The 18349-nt window shown below is 32.8% G+C and overlaps 2 protein-coding genes across 6 annotated transcripts in view; both read right to left on the bottom strand.

Moving 5' to 3' along the window:
* The window catches only part of LOC143193519 (putative multidrug resistance-associated protein lethal(2)03659), a 34267-nt gene extending 19653 nt beyond the window's left edge, over nt 1-14614 (bottom strand). Inside the window, exons 1-4 of one of the 5 annotated variants that reach the window (XM_076399771.1) lie at nt 14488-14614; nt 4720-4953; nt 1843-2270; nt 380-536 (exon numbers count right to left, since the gene is read on the bottom strand). In XM_076399771.1, the coding sequence (XP_076255886.1) occupies nt 380-536; nt 1843-2270; nt 4720-4826 (692 nt within the window). In that variant the 5' untranslated portion in view covers nt 4827-4953; nt 14488-14614. Of the gene's footprint in view, nt 1-379; nt 537-1842; nt 2293-4719; nt 4954-11887; nt 12293-14487 lie in introns of those variants that run through there. The other 4 variants (XM_076399772.1, XM_076399770.1, XM_076399773.1 and 1 more) reach the window with 4 other exon arrangements.
* A 131-nt stretch (nt 14615-14745) lies between these two features.
* LOC143193524 (uncharacterized) lies at nt 14746-16265 on the bottom strand. The gene has a single exon (XM_076399786.1). It carries the CDS (start codon nt 16216-16218, stop codon nt 14800-14802), a length of 1419 nt encoding a protein of 472 aa, XP_076255901.1. The 5' UTR covers nt 16219-16265; the 3' UTR covers nt 14746-14799.
* Between the last annotated feature and the right edge of the window lie 2084 nt (nt 16266-18349).

Here is an 18349-nt window from a genome sequence, read left to right as displayed (position 1 = left end):
ATATTTTTTCGAAATAAGGGTATTAAATAACAGTTAAAATGGAATGTTGAAAATTATTTACCTTCTGTGTTCAATAAAAAGCAAAGAAAGGCATCATGGAAACATACCGATACATATAGCTGTGCTAACTATTCACTAGCTAAAAATAAAATAACCGTTGTGGAACGTCCACCTTAATCACCAGATCTGACTTTATGTGAGTAGCTTCCAGTCAGGAACAGAATAATGGGTCATTTTCACAGTATTTCTAAATAATTGTGGCTTTATCCTCACAATAATTGGAAATATCAGAACAGAATGAACCAGAAAGAAATTTTCTTGCACATGAAAAGATTTGGACAGCCTTGTAAATTAAAATGATTAATATTTTTACTATTACCTTCTGATGACCTCCACTATATGCGCGAAAGGTTTCTCCCACGTATACATCTTAATCACTTGAATTCCGGATATTATCTCATTCATTACACGAATTCTCTCATCTGTCTTGATAGCCGTTCTTAACCTGTATAATGATGTCTTCTTTCCCATCCACACTAGAAATAATAAAGTAATAAACTGAGGTAAAGGCACAATCAGACATATTGAAGATACACTTGTTAACTAGTTAATGTTGATTATTAAAATGTGATACATAAAGATTTAAAACGCGGCAGAAATGATGTGATGTAATATTAAGATCAGCGGACATAATTTGCCAAAGAGGCAGTGGGACTGGAGTCGTTTACAAAGGAATATTAATGCTGTTATTTGGTTTTTCTGCCTTGTGAAGGGAAATACATTATCATACCAAAATTTGAAATTAAACACTGAAATACTTAGACTGTTTGAGCATAAAACATACAATTTTAGGCATTATCTATTTTCTGGTACCGGACATAAACATATCTTACAATACTGGACAGTTTACAAAATCTTCTCCAGCGTGTTATTTCTTTTTTCAGAAAGAAATTTCGACTAATAAAATTTAGTAGAAGAAACATTTCATTACGTTACAATATCCTAAAACGCGACATTTCTACCAAAGTCACTAATATCTTATCGACCTAATACAGCGAGGCTTTAATAGACCATGCAAAAGATTGAAGAAATAGTTGCTTGGAATAGAATCCAGTAAGTTGCTCTTAGATGAGAGTTTGGAAAGAAATCATGCTTTAATAATATCGTATTTCAAGAACCAGTTAGTTTCATGATTAATTTGACAATTTTGGATACGTCATAATAAAATTTTAGCATTAATTTATTGGAATGTAAAAAAATGTCACCTCTAAAATGAAAATATAATTAACTCATTCACTCATGGTACATTCGTAACGACAATCTGAATAAGAACCTGAAGGTAGGATCTATCGATAACGTTAGCAAGGACCATGCCTAAAGACATGAACAAAGGCTCCGTCAGCATATCAATGTTGAGGTTCTGCAGCTTCTAGATAACGATGGCTTAGTCAGATGGTTAAAGAGAGTAAATCAGTTTTGAACTAGATGTTCAGTGAAGTCATAAGTAAACTTCAGTGCACGTTAAAAACAATGACATAGATATTAAGTCCCAAGTGTCTACAGTAGAATAATTACTTTGTAATCCTAAAACCGTAGAAAATAAAAATAAAAACAAATAACTTATTAAAAGTAATTTACTATATGGCTATAATAAATATCATAAAAAATATATATAAACACATGTTGAAACCAAGGGTGTTAAGCTAAGTGCGAAAACTGTGCCGCCTTTTAAACTTAAGTGCTGTGCACCAGTCAGAATACATCAATCACACAATTGTGATTAAGTTTGACTCAAAAATCTTAGATCTGCACTTCAAGGACAATATGGAAAAAATTACTTACTTTGAAACGGAATGAAGCATAGCAAAATCCCAACCCCTGGCAGACCAGTCCATCCGACATTCGTGTACAGCAAATATAATATTACGAACAATTCTATAGGAGCAATCCAAATATTGTGTACGTTGATGGTGCAGACTTCGAATCTGGAGACGTCGTTCGATATCAAATTAACCATTTGTCCCACCGTCGTCGAAACCAACGAAGTCTTACTAAGTCTGATTGCTTTACGGTACACCAAGGCCGCACAGGCAGCTCGCATTCGTACGCCCATATGAAACACGTGGAGCATTGTATGGTGTATTACGAAAACCTGAACCAGGGTGGTCAATGAGACCATACCAGCATAGAAATAGGCATCATTCAGGGACATTTTCACTTGAGGATCGAAGTAATCTAACAATTTTGATAATGTTAGGGGTAAGGATATTCTGAAAGAAACTGCATCATAATCTATTTAACGTGTGGTATGATTCTGTTTTAGTTGCTTAATTGATGTTATATTAATAGGTTATTCAATAAGTTTTGTGCTCGATAAGCAATATGAGAAATTTTTTAGCTAAGGTTTGCTGTTCTTCTTTGTTATATTTTCTAGCAATTTTATTTTTGTTTCATTACCATATCTAACAAGGCAGCCAGTTTATTTGTTATTATAAGATTAATTGATAGCATTGCCCCTATAATGTTTTGTTTAAACGTAGAAACTATACAAAAGTGTTACGTTCCAGAATTACAAAGAATTCTCCAGAAAGAAATAGTCCAGAATTGATTTTAAAAATAAATAATGATAAACTTCGTCATTAAACAATTTAACGGCAAAGATTTCTGGTCACTTGCCTTATATATCTTGGTCTCTCTCTTGTCTAAGTGTATATGCGGTAATACTGAAAGCAATAATTGTTACATATATTTTATACATTGAGCTCTTGAATGATACACTTCAATATTATATTCAGATATCTTCATTATTCTGTTATTTTTATCATATTGTGTTATCTAAATATTTATGCCGCTTTGCCGTGTGTCGTCATTTCAAGAGGACGGGACTAGACAATAAGTGTATATATAAAATAATAAATTAATAAACAAATAAAATTAATAACACAAACAGGGAGGCTAAAAGTATAAATAGTGTATATACAATTTAAAAATGAGCACAAATACAGGACTACAAACACAATCTTAACGAAGTAGAGGTTCTATCCAGACAGCACATATCAACACCCATACCATAGAAGTGGTAATAGTTATTTGGCCAGCAACACTAAACTTGTCCTGTTTCCTGATTTCTCCTGTTAAGTCTTTTCTAAAATTTTGCAGCCCATACATAGTTCTAGACTGGATGAGCCGTGGACAGTCGTGCAGTATGTAATAGACTGAAATAAGAGCACGATGACAAAACTCACGTGAGCAGTGAATGAGCAGGCGGGCTCGAAATTATCAAGTGACTGTACGAGAAACCACAGGGAAGGGAGGGAACGCGAACAGTGGAGAAAACATCCGTATATGGGGAGGGGGGAGGAGGCTGCCGATATAGCCTCACTGTCCGCGCAGTCATTTCCTGGTTCATTTCCATTCTGATAAAGGGTACGGATGATTGACGGTGAGTCGGTAACCAGGGGATGGTTGAACTTCCCTTACAGCAAACGATCGAGAGCATTTCGGAAATCGGTCAGGATTAGCCATTCCCTGAAGGATTATGTTATGATGTAGGATAAAGCTTTGAATATCGCGAAGAGTTCAGCGGTCAATACTGAACCTTGTTCAGAGAGCTTGAAAGGGAATAGCTGGTTGCAAGATTTGGAGCTATCTTATCTAAATCTTATTTTTAAGATGCCAGGAATCTATTATTATTTATTAGCAAATGATGCTATATTTCGATTTTTCTTAATAATTACCAAAATTATATACCAAAACACGTATTTTAACCAAAACTATTTGGAATGTTATATATGTATAAATTCGATAATGGTTAAAATATGATCAGTTAAAGCATATCATAGAAAACAAAAGGTGAGGTGTTCCTGCAGGATAAATCAAGGAATACGCTGTTGTTGTCAATACAACACGACGTTAAATTAAGCAAATTATATTACCATTCATACCGAAAAATTTTTGGAGGTTTAACTATCACAGATAAACTGCTACAAAATATTTGTTTGTAAACAAGTTTTGACATTTACTAAAGCTGCATTCTAAAGCGGAAGGAGATAATAATAAGTGCAAAACTACACCTTGTATAATCTTATCTCCAATTTTACAATTAAAATATTTGATACAGTTTAATATTTGCTTTACCTGAGTGCTAAACTGAGCATGCAAGTTTTCATTTAGCAGCGGTCTTGAAGAAAAGTATCGTAGATCGAAATAATTAGACCGAAATTAGACTCAAACATATTAGGGTTTTTTCACATTCATTAGCGGTCAAGAAGAGTGTGAAAAAGAACCACCAAAAATTGTTACAAATTGTCAAAACATGATCTCGAACTTGGTGGAGAAATCTATTGTGCTACTTGAAAAAATTTGGAATTACTAGTGCAAGAAGAAAGAAAACTATGCCAACAGATTTAACGATATACACCATATAACACTATAAAATATCAATAGAGAAATGTAGGCCACAGATTATTTCATAACATACTGTATGCTTCAGTTTCTCAAGAAAATATTTTTATAAAAGCATTAGGAAGCATTATTGGAAAGTAAAGATCCAAAAATTTACAAAGAATAGTCATCCATAGATTACATTAAAACAGCTTGACGTACAGATTAAGAAAAAAATCCGTCCAATTCGTCAGATTCAAACTCCCTCTGATTGGAGCTAGTATGTTATCGAACGACAAAACTTATTGAACAACCTTGTATTACAAGTTATTTTACCTAATCATTTCATAGATTAATATGAATGTCCCCATAATCATGAGATCTCTTCCAAAAATTTTGAATAGCGCTTTCCATAGAGATGGGTTCTTCTTGTTGCTCTCCATCTGTTTCTTCCATTCTCTCTCCAATTTGTCTCCCAGTATTGCCGAGTCGTGAGATTTTAAATGCGGATATATGTCGTCTTCCGTAAGAGCTCCTACAAATCCTTTACGAAATAATGGAAACGTCCATCTGCAACGACGTAAAAGAATATCATCACAAGTATTATTAACACAGCCCGTCAATGATATAATGAATATAATGACAATGAATATCCTTCAGACAAAATCAGGAATATGAAGATTTTAATGCGTATAGTGATTTTTAAAATATATTTCAAAATCTGTAATATTTTTTAAGCATAGTATATGTACACAAACTAATTTCAATTGAAGGTAAAATAAAGAAATGAATAACCCAAAGTTATTTTATATTTCGCTACATTGTGCTATTTTGCGAGTTTTGTAAAAAATTATCTACTAGTTAACAGGTCAATTGAAAAGCCAGAAATAGTTTTTTATTCAACATAATTCCCTTCAAGGGTGATTTTCAACTTTTCGATACCATTTTTGTAGTACGATTTGTCCTTTGCTTCAAAATAGGCCTCAGTGTCGGCGATCACCTCTTCATTCGACGAAAATTTCTTCCCAGCGAGCATTCTCTTGAGATCTGAGAATAGAAAATAGTCGCTGCGTGCCAGATCTGGAGAATACGGTGGATGAGGAAGTAATTCGAAGCCGGATTCATGGATTTTTGACACGGTGCATTGTCTTGGTGAAGAAGTACTTTCTTTTTCTTCAAATGCGGCCGTTTTTCGGCGATTTCGTCTTTCAAACGGTCGAATAATGCTATGTAATAGTCGCCGTTGATGGTCTTTCCTTTTTCATGGTAGTCAATGAAAATTATTTCATGTTGCGTTATGACTGTTGCGTTATCCCACGCTTTGGAGCGGATTCATCCTGTGCAGTCGTCTCGGATTACTGTCGATTGAACTTCGGAGTGAAACGATGGAACCATGTTTCATCTATTCTCACATTTCGGCGGAAGAACTTGGGTTTATTACGCTTGATCAGCTTCCAGACTGCTCCGAATCATCAACTTATCGTTGTTTTTGGTCAAAAGTGAGCTTGGTGGCATCCACTTTGCACAGAGCTTTCTCATACCCAAATATTCGTGAATGATATGATGTACACGTTCAGTTAATATCTTTAGAGTGTCTGCTATTTCATTCAATTTCAATTTACGATCATTCCAAATTATTTTGTGGATTTTTTTAATGTTTTCGTCGGTAACAATCACTTTTGAGCGTCCACTGCGTTCACCGTCTTCGGTGCTCATTTCACCACATCTAAACTTAGCATACCAATCTTGATGGTTGATTTTTCTGGGGCAGTGTCCGAAAAACTGCATATTTTGCCTTCAAAAAGCAATATTTTACCTACACACGAAATTCCTTTTTATCCACTTTTTCATAATAACAAAAGTTGCTTTACTCAAAATGCTGTAATTCACAAACTAATGATCCGACAGCTGTCAAATTTATACACAGGTCTTTTGGGGGTTAGGACTAACTAAAAAACATATGGATATAAGTCTAGTAGCGCCATATATGTGACTTTTCAATTGATCTGTTATATCTATGGTCATATTTTACATAAATAGAGAGTAAAAGAAACATAAATTATACATTTTATTTTAGATTGAATTAAATTTTAGCTTAATCTGAATGAAATTCTGTAAGTCATCTGGTGAAAAAGTGTTTACTTTTACTGGCGTGACTGGGATCATTTTCCTTGTCGGATTTTGCACTCTTGCCTAAGGACAACTACAAATGTTAAAAAATCACAAACATAAATATACGACCATGCACCGGCAAGATTCGAACCCGCGACTATCGTAACAGTAGGAGGACCGTCCTGTTTACCTCTACTCCAACCAAACCCGCGAAAAAAGTTTTGTAAGTTTAGTTCATCGATGAAAGAAACATTAACTGTCGAAACATGTTATATTAATAAAAACAAGATCGCTAAAAGGTTGATTTTCAAACAAAACAGAAAATTACCGTATACGGAATTCATTAATTCCAAAAAAATGTTTGTGCCTACTTCGCTCTCAATGATCATCTTTAGACTCACATTTAAATTTCTTCTCCGATTATCTTAATGTGAGATCAGATGAATATAATAAATGAGAGATTACATGAGGACCCATTGTACATGTAAAGATGGTACAGTTAAAAAAAAGTCAAATGCAATGTTTTCAGTATATATGTGTCACTTAGTCGAAGTGTGAACGAAACATTTTTTCAATGCGTTGAAAATGTCTGTATTTGTGAAGAAAAAGGCGGGTGAAGACCATTGAATACTGTGAGAAGCTTATATATGTTTCAAAAGTGGTGATTTTGACATCAAAGATAAAGAAAGTTCTAAATAGCCAACAAAATTTGAACAAGACGAGGATTTGAAAGCATTACTCGATGAAAATCATGTTATTTTGATTAAGGGCTTCAAACATAATATAATTATGAATGAAAAGGTCCAGCGAAAGAGATTTTTTTAATGTTCAGAAATGATCTACTATTAAAATGAACAAGATGTAGAATTGGTACTACTTTTTATGGCCACATATGAAATCTCTTTTTGAGAAAGCAAATAATGTTTTCTTAGATATTATCCAAATTGGTAAAATAACAAATTTTTGGACCAACTGAATGTACACATTCATAAGAAGGACTAATTTACAAAGGTAGAAAGTATCCCATTTATTAAAGCAACAACTTCGCTTAAAAAAACATCCATAAAACAGTCAAATAATTTACGAATTTTTACAAGACCGACTTTATTCTATTCGACAAATTCTGCTTATTCTGCCCGTTCTAACATCTAGAATAATGCGTGAAAAACGATCATCAGGGGAAACATGAGGTAATAGCAACTACCCAAGAAGCATATTTAGTCAGTTTTTTAATTATGCACATCAGAGATGAAGTTAATGATTTAACAAACCTTTGTGAGAATCATATAGAAATTCCCAATTCATAGAATTATATAATATTTCTATTATATTTAATTGACGGTGAGTCGATGACCAGAGGATGGTTGAACTTCTCTTACAGCAAACGATCGAGAGCATTTCAGGAATCGGTCAGGATTAGCCATTCTTTGAAGAATTATGTTGTGATGTAGGATAAAGCTTTGAATATCGCGAAGAGTTCAGCGGTCAATACTGAACCTTGTTCAGAGAGCTTGAAAGGGAATGCCCGGTTGCGAGATTTGGAGCTATGTTATCTAAATCTTATTTTTAAGATGCCACAAATCTATTATTATTTATCAGCAAATGATGCTATATTTCGATTTTTCTTAATAATTACCAAAATTATATACCAAAACACGTATTTTAACCAAAACTATTTGGAATGTTATATATGTATAAATTTTATGATGGTTAAAATATGATCAGTTAAAGCATATCATGGAAAACAAAGGGTGAGGTGTTCCTGCAGGATAAATCAAGGAATACGCTGTTGCTGTCAATCCAACACGATGTTAAATTAAGCAAATTATTGTATTGTAATTAAGCAACAAGATGTAGAATTGGTACTACTTTTTATGGCTACATATGAAATCTCTTTTTGAGAAAGCAAATAATGTTTTCTTACATATTATCCAAATTGATAAAATAACAAACTTTTGGACTAACTGGTTGTACAAATTCATAAAAAGGACTAATTTACAAAGGTAGAAAGTATCCCATTTATCAAAGCAACAACTTCGCTTAAAAAAACATCCATAAAACAATCAAATAATTTACGAATTTTTACAAGACCGACTTTATTCTATTCGACAAATTCTGCTTATTCTGCCCGTTCTAACATCTAGAATAATGCGTGAAAAACGATCATCAGGGGAAACATGAGGTAATAGCAACTACCCAAGAAGCATATTTAGTCAGTTTTTTAATTATGCACATCAGAGATGAAGTTAATGATTTAACAAACCTTTGTGAGAATCATGTAGAAATTCCCAATTCATTGAATTATATAATATTTCTATTATATTTAATTGACGGTGAGTCGATGACCAGGGGATGGTTGAACTTCTCTTACAGCGAACGATCGAGAGCATTTCGGGAATCGGTCAGGATTAGCCATTCTTTGAAGAATTATGTTGTGATGTAGGATAAAGCTTTGAATATCGCGAAGAGTTCAGCGGTCAATACTGAACCTTGTTCAGAGAGCTTGAAAGGGAATGCCCGGTTGCGAGATTTGGAGCTATCTTATCTAAATCTTATTTTTAAGATGCCAGAAATCTATTATTATTTATCAGCAAATGATGCTATGTTTCGATTTTTCTTAATAATTACCAAAATTATATACCAAAATACGTTTTTTAACCTAAACTATTTGGAATGTTATATATGTATAAATTTTATGATGGTTAAAATATGATCAGTTAAAGCATATGATGGAAAACAAAGGGTGAGGTGTTCCTGCAGGATAAATCAAGGAATACGCTGTTGCTGTCAATCCAACACAATGTTAAATTAAGCAAATTATTGTATTGTAATTAAGCAACAAGATGTAGAATTGGTACTACTTTTTATGGCTACATATGAAATCTCTTTTTGAGAAAGCAAATAATGTTTTCTTAGATATTATCCAAATTGGTAAAATAACAAACTTTTGGACCAACTGGATGTACACATTCATAAAAAGGACTAATTTACAAAGGTAGAAAGTATCCCATTTATTAAAGCAACAACTTCTCTTAAAAAAACATCCATAAAACAGTTAAATAATTTACGATTTTTACAGGACCGACTTTACTCTATTCGACAAATTATGCTTATTCTGTCTGTTCTAACATCTAGAATAATGCGTGAAAAACGATCATCAGGGGAAACATGAGGTAATAGGAACTACCCAAGAAACATATTTAGTCAGTTTTTTAATTATGCACATCAGAGATGAAGTTAATGATTTAACAAACCTTTGTGAGAATCATATAGAAATTCCCAATTCATAGAATTATATAATATTTCTATTATATTTAATTGACGGTGAGTCGATGACCAGGGGATGGTTGAACTTCTCTTACAGCAAACGATCGAGAGCATTTCGGGAATCGGTCAGGATTAGTCATTCTTTGAAGGATTATGTTGTGATGTAGGATAAAGCTTTGAATATCGCGAATAGTTCAGCGGTCAATACTGAACCTTGTTCAGAGAGCTTGAAAGGGAATGCCCGGTTGCGAGATTTGGAGCTATGTTATCTAAATCTTATTTTTAAGATGACAGAAATCTATTATTATTTATCAGCAAATGATGCTATATTTCGATTTTTCTTAATAATTACGAAAATTATATACCAAAATACGTATTTTAACCAAAACTATTTCGAATGTTATATATGTATAAATTTGATGATGGTTAAAATATGATCATTTAAAGCATATCATGAAAAACAAAGGGTGAGGTGTTCCTGCAGGATAAATCAAGGAATACGCTGTTGCTGTCAATCCAACACGATGTTAAATTAAGCAAATTATTGTATTGTAATTAAGCAACAAGATGTAGAATTGGTACTACTTTTTATGGCTACATATGAAATCTCTTTTTGAGAAAGCAAATAATGTTTTCTTAGATATTATCCAAATTGGTAAAATAACAAACTATTGGACCAACTGGATGTACACATTCATAAAAAGGACTAATTTACAAAGGTAGAAAGTATCCCATTTATTAAAGCAACAACTTCTCTTAAAAAAACATCCATAAAACAGTTAAATAATTTACGATTTTTACAGGACCGACTTTACTCTATTCGACAAATTATGCTTATTCTGTCTGTTCTAACATCTAGAATAATGCGTGAAAAACGATCATCAGGGGAAACATGAGGTAATAGCAACTACCCAAGAAGCATATTTAGTCAGTTTTTTAATTATGCACATCAGAGATGAAGTTAATGATTTAACAAACCTTTGTGAGAATCATGTAGAAATTCCCAATTCATTGAATTATATAATATTTCTATTATATTTAATTGACGGTGAGTCGATGACCAGGGGATGGTTGAACTTCTCTTACAGCGAACGATCGAGAGCATTTCGGGAATCGGTCAGGATTAGCCATTCTTTGAAGAATTATGTTGTGATGTAGGATAAAGCTTTGAATATCGCGAAGAGTTCAGCGGTCAATACTGAACCTTGTTCAGAGAGCTTGAAAGGGAATGCCCGGTTGCGAGATTTGGAGCTATCTTATCTAAATCTTATTTTTAAGATGCCAGAAATCTATTATTATTTATCAGCAAATGATGCTATGTTTCGATTTTTCTTAATAATTACCAAAATTATATACCAAAATACGTTTTTTAACCTAAACTATTTGGAATGTTATATATGTATAAATTTTATGATGGTTAAAATATGATCAGTTAAAGCATATGATGGAAAACAAAGGGTGAGGTGTTCCTGCAGGATAAATCAAGGAATACGCTGTTGCTGTCAATCCAACACAATGTTAAATTAAGCAAATTATTGTATTGTAATTAAGCAACAAGATGTAGAATTGGTACTACTTTTTATGGCTACATATGAAATCTCTTTTTGAGAAAGCAAATAATGTTTTCTTAGATATTATCCAAATTGGTAAAATAACAAACTTTTGGACCAACTGGATGTACACATTCATAAAAAGGACTAATTTACAAAGGTAGAAAGTATCCCATTTATTAAAGCAACAACTTCTCTTAAAAAAACATCCATAAAACAGTTAAATAATTTACGATTTTTACAGGACCGACTTTACTCTATTCGACAAATTATGCTTATTCTGTCTGTTCTAACATCTAGAATAATGCGTGAAAAACGATCATCAGGGGAAACATGAGGTAATAGGAACTACCCAAGAAACATATTTAGTCAGTTTTTTAATTATGCACATCAGAGATGAAGTTAATGATTTAACAAACCTTTATGAGAATCATATAGAAATTCCCAGTTCGTAGAATTATATAATATTTCTATTATATTTAATTTAAAAAAAATCAAACCATAAAATCATATTTTTAGTATCTAATGACAACATTTATCGAACTAGTTAGTATTTAAATCAATATAGTACTTACGCAAATGCAATTTTCGATACCAGTCCAGAAGTCTCGTAAGGATTCTTCTTCATTTTGTACTTGATATCAGCAGGTGTGACCAAGATGAATTAAACTAATTTACAGGCTAATTTCTAGCTACACGTGACGCGACTGGAGGTCCGCCAATTAATATGAATACTTTCCGTATAAGATCCGCGATATTTAAATGTAGGAAAGTTTCGAACTCGTAATTTAAATAAATATTAACCGACTCTCCAAACAACATAAGTAGCTTGATAATATTTAAAGTACCACGAGGAAATCATGCGAAAATATCTGATTAAGAATACTTGTATTAAAAGGTTTATTTACCGACATTACCCGATATTTTATGTTACGATTTTTAATATAGCCACACACAAATACATACGGTCTAGCTAACCTAGCTTTTTAAATAGCGAAAAACCAGTTCGATCTGCCAATTGGCGTATTTACGCGAAAAAAATATGATGCAACTTATTGTAACACAATAACGGTATTAACAACGTGTACAGTAATTAATGAGAAGATAATTTGTTTTAAAATATATTCACACAGTAACCTTGAATGATTTCAATTAACGCTGTTTACTTTAGCCGGTTAAACAAACCCGTCGAGTTTCGATTGTTAGTTTAATTCGTTATTATTTTTTTATTGTTGTTTTAATGTTTATTGATATAGCATCAGCTGATTTAGAGCGTAAGACAATTGGAAGGAATGATTTTATGATAAACATTTAACTATTATCACGAACGATGTCTATTACTCCAATATTACAAGATTATAATTATTGAGAATAGAAAAATCTAATTGGCCGTGCAAAATAAATGGTTATTTATTAAATATCACTCTTTGTTTTTCATTTATTTTTAATTACCTTCCGGTTTATTTTAATATTTCACTAGCCATAATTATGCAATGTTATATTTTGATACGTATGTCATCTTATTCTACTGACAGTTGCCTAAGAACTATACAAGTTACGATACTAACAGCGGTATACAAAAAAGTGCATTTACAGCATGCATTACTTTTCTTGCTTCGCCAAAAGAAGAAAGTCGTTCGCTGGTAGAAACCTACGGTGAACATTCTCCCATCATAAGAACATGTGAAAGATGGTTTCGACAATTTAAATGTAGCAATTTCAATATATTAAACAATACAAAAATCGTCAGGTTAGACCAAAATAATTTGAATATGCGTAAAAGTTGAAAGTGAGTAGAGTAGCGATTTGTTAACCATTACAAGAGATGAGAAAGACCTAAAGATGTGAGGATGGATACCACATGAATTGAATGGCAGGGAATTAAAAAATCGAACAATCATTCGTGAAATGTTGTTTCAAAAGTTTTATCGAACTCACAGTACTCTCCAAACCTGGCTCCATCCGACTACCACCTTCCTTTTCTCATTTATGGGACACGCGTTGGCAGAACAGCACTTATAGATTTCAAAAGAGTTAAATAATGGCCCGATGAATGGGTTTAGCTCAAAGGAGAAACCGATATTTTGGAATGGAACCCACAAATTGCCTGAAAAACGGCAAAATGTATAGTATCAAATGGTCATTACTTTGAATAAATACATTTGAACTATTTCTATTTTATTTACAATGGATATGTATATTCCTTAGCGAAAATACTTCAAGAAATTACCGACACACCTAGTAGGTTAAGGCATTTAATAGCCTTTCAACTCAGTGATATACAAAAAAGAAGGTATTGCTTCTTTAACTACTCTTGATTATCGAACAAACACATTTCTGTAATGGGAATTATGGAGAAAGATGATAACAGAAGCACCTACACTACCATTACCACCGCCCAAAGAAGATTGGATCATTGCAGATCAATATTATAAGATGTTAATTTGTAAAACATTGTAGGCATTATATGACATATTGCTAAAGGCAAAACGTACTAGAATTTGACAACAAATAGTTCATTTTATGAATATTTGAAATTTGAATGGAAACAAGAGGAAGTCTTGAGATTTACCACAATGTCAACAAAGACAGCCTATAACATAAATCTCAGAAAGCTAGTCAACAAGAGCCTTACAAGACAAACCATTTATGAAAAAACGGCGGTTGATCGCTCAGCCCTGACATTTACTTAAGAAAATTGATAAAGAGAGCCTGAGTGTCAGAACTATCGTCCTGAAGACACGAACTGAAACGATTAGGAAACGTCGGGTAGTTTTATTTATTCAACGCAGTTCCAATCTAATCCAACCCTCCAAGTAGAAGAGCAAGAACATACAATAAAGGTCATATATGGAAAAACGGTCAACATTTATACAATGTTACAAATAAAAAGAAAAAAATTCTTAAATCTAATGATCCAAATATTATTTCTTTTGCTTGCAAATGCAGTTTATTCAACATAAAACTGTCTTTTAACAGCTGCAATACGGAAACTAAAATATTAGGAAGATCAAGAAGCAAAAACTGATAATTCAAATTAATAATATGTGAACTTTTACATATTAAAATAAAACACAAGGAAAGGGAATTATGATATATCAAGATTATTGCATACTGCAGTGGTTCAACTAGGCTAGAAACAAATTCACATTTATAGAAAATCCTCATTACTCACCGGACTTGGTAACGGGCGACTGCTACCGATTTGTCGAACCCAGAAAACCTTGACAGAGGAAGGGTTCCAATATGTCCGAACACTGACTAACATAAACTATAGAAGAAAAAATATGTTACGTGTGTTATTATAAACGTTCATTTCTTTGCATATATTTTGCACATCAATTTTACTATCTTCACCAATCACAGTTTAACCCATTAGATGAGTGTTATATTATAGTAAATAAAAAATCGAAACACAATTAAGACATATATCTTAATAAAACAAAAAATATATTTAGATGTCTTAACGTTATAAAATAAATTATGATTATTTAAGTTCCGATATATATTTGTTTTTATTGTCGTCAATGATAAATGTGAAAGACTTCAAAGAATCTTTTTCATCGTCAAGTTTGACTTCAACGGTAAGTTCGGAATTATCAGAGGAAAACTGATAATTTTCTAATTCGTACAGAGTAGTTCCTAGCGTTTCTTCGATCAACTTATAACAAACTTCTTTATTGATTTTGGAAACCGTTATGATCTCCATTAATTCTTCCAAGGATTCGATGATTATTTCTTTGAAAATCGGATCCTTCTTCATGATCCCCTCGATTATTTGTGATTTGTCGTTGAACAGAAAGTCCTTGTAGAGGTCAGAGTCTTTCTTAACACCTTCGTAAAAACCTTTCTTGGCGCCGAAATTCTGCAAAAAGACGCAGGAGCTTAATTTAATGACTGGCATCAGCGTGTCGATGGATCGTTCGAATTCCTTCACGGGTAATTCCTTGTTTATGTCCAGGTTTAACTTGCGGAGCTCTTCGGTTAAGCAGTCGTAATAATATTTTATTAGATGAGTGAAGTAGTGTTGTCTGAACGTTTTGACTGTGGTGAAATATATGAACATCAACACGTCATAGGCGGGTGGGAAATACTTAATTAACTCGAAATTTAACAGTTTACAGTCAACCGGAAGGGATCCTTCGTATTTGAATAACAAGTTTCTCGTGTAGATGTTTCCATGACATAATACTTGACGGTATTCTCGTTGAGCATCCATCAGATCTGTACAGTTTTTTATAAATACATCCAAACGTTCATTTAAATCGTCTTTCGGAGCTCCTCTCGACTGGTTAAAGGCAACTAACAGGGTTTTTAAGCCCTTAATACTGGCGGGTAACGTACTGTCGCATTTTAATGGATTGTCCTGCAGTAAAGAGTTTTGAGTTAGAGTTTCTCTTTGTCCCAGGGTAGCTAATGACAACGCGTGTAACTTAGACAACGCCTTTAGACCCAAAGAAACATGAAATCGATCCAGTACGAGATAATTATATTTTTTTGCGACGACAAACTTGCTGGCGGACAAATCCTCCAATATAACGAATCGATTCAGTTTTCCGAGGAAATAAGACGGTACAAAATCCGCATCGTAATCCGGCGCGCCTTTAATCATCTCCGGAAGGGCGATCTCATAGAAGAATATCTCCCTCTCCGACATTTTCCTCTCTCTCAGCACCGTCACCAGCGCGGGGTACTTGGAGTGGTACTGTTTCAGGAAAAGCCTCAGTCGCGAAATGTTCTTTGATATCTTCACACTGATCTCTATGATGGCGTTGTCCCTGTAGTACTCCCTCTCCTTGTCGACGAACGGTTTAACTCTGAATGTCACGAACTCGAATTTCTCACTCTGTAGGTATTTGCTTATGATAATTTTGCAGTCTTTTTCGTCGAGCAAAGACTGTGCCATTGCGGATTTTCTGGGCGCGAACCTCCGTATATAACTGGCGCTGACGCACTACTATCTGCAAATAACATTTATCGCGACGCAAACCTATTATAGATAAGGTAGCACTTGAGATAAACTTGATATTACATAATCTGAAGGCATTCGACTAAACTGGATTTTTTTCTAATTTTTTTTGCGTTGATTTAAACTACAACAACACAAACAAAAAAAAGGCAGTACGATAAACAGCAAATCTACCAACAGATCAATAATTAAAATAAAAGGTCTAAACTGGTCAACGATTTACTCTAAATTATTTACAAAATATTGAGAATTTGGAAGGATCTTAAATGGTCGCATGCGATACAGTGTTTTAGTTTCTTAATTCGCCGCTAGGTGGCTCGATGTATAAATTTGGTAGCAAAGCTGAAATTTGACGCTTTCTGCTTTCAGAAGGCTATTCTAAAAAATAAGAAGGCGTAGTGTACGTATGTTTATATTTGGTGGAAATAATCATAAAGTTACTGGATATTTTAGACTTTTTTGGTAATTATATGCTTCCTGTAGAAACAATTTGATTTATATACAAAGAATTTCGGTTTTATTTTTTTCGACAAAGCTTTTGTTGAAAGCGTCTCTTTCGAATTGGAGCATTTTTAAACTTATAAACTTACGTGTTAAACATTCTTATTTTGATAACCATGTTTATATGGTTCTTTTTTAATTAAAATAATTTGTTTAAATCTTAAGACATCTCAGGTGTTGCGTCCCTGAATGTAGTACCATTTCAAATAGAATAGCCAGCTTTCCTATGAAAAGGCTTTTAACAATAAAAAATTAAAAACTGATGGGAATTTCTTGTGATGTCTTCAATTAGGATTAGAGAAAAAGGGTTTGTAATGTACATTTTACACAGGATAACTATAAAATGAAATGTAGAAGAGCATTGCTTAACAGGGATGCGGTTTCCAGCTGTGATTTAAACCCTGTAATTGTTTAAATCTTGACGGTTCTATTTAATTCCCAGGTTGTGCACAAAACTTAACAAGCAGTCTGTCCAATATTTTAAATCATTACATGCCTGTATTTTCCAGAACAATCAACTGTTTTGAGCATTCTGAACGAGACATAATTAGAAAGATAATAGTTAGGTGTTGTTTGTTTGGGTGGATTACAAAAGTGAGAAGAACAGCAAAAGGCAAAAATGAAACATTTTTTATTGTAATATCTAAATATAACACAGCTTATATGGATGATGTACAATTATATACTTATAATAAATATTTGGCAAAGAAAATATTTTTAAAAAACGTTTGAAAATCAAGTCTTCAACATATATATTGTACTGTACATGTAAATGTTCCATATTATATAATTTATTAAACTTTGTATATTTAAAAGTATAAGTTTTGTGTTGAATCTGTTATATTATGTTTTAATGTATTGTTAGTACAATATGTTGTCATGAAACATAAAAAATTCTTAGAATTTTCCTTTGATATAATTGTAATGTAAATTTTACATATATTTAAATAAAATGTATTTTTAAGCTTATATTGCATTTTTATTTATAAAATATTTCAGATTTCCCGCTACGCATATTGTCAGTCGCGCCCCCTGGTGACAAATGAACGCTAAACTTATTCACAGGTAATATATAAGATATACAGTTGTAATTACTCTGTTTCCTCTGTGTTACAAACTAGTATAAAATAGTAAAAACAAAACTATAAATTAACGCATAACGAGATGTGGTTAGGAAGTAATTTTTAGGTTAATTTTATATTTACAAAATTTTGGTGAGATAATATAATTATTTAATATTTAGTAGAGAAAATTAGCGGTAGACAACACGAAAATAACTGTATAACTATAAATTATTAGTAAAATATATTTTATAGACTACTATGGAATATTTATGTTAAATAATATAAAAACGTATTAACTAAAAAAGTTGTAAAAATTGCATTAACGTATAAAAACGGATTGCAATAGTACTCCTGCCCTGGAATTAGGCAATTAGACCTCAACCACCGATAGTCACGCACATATTAACATAGGGCGAGTAGCGGATCAGTCGGAAAGTGTATCTACCGCAGAAGTCTTCCACTACATCGACAACAGGAGCAATCCAGAACTAACGACTTACTGT

Source organism: Rhynchophorus ferrugineus, unplaced genomic scaffold (genome assembly GCF_030347505.1).
Source record: "Rhynchophorus ferrugineus isolate W39M unplaced genomic scaffold, kcgeb_rfMv2 rfM3, whole genome shotgun sequence".
NCBI lineage: Eukaryota > Metazoa > Arthropoda > Insecta > Coleoptera > Curculionidae > Rhynchophorus > Rhynchophorus ferrugineus.
Note: the sequence above shows the minus strand (reverse complement) of the source record. Positions and strands in the feature narration are given on the sequence as shown.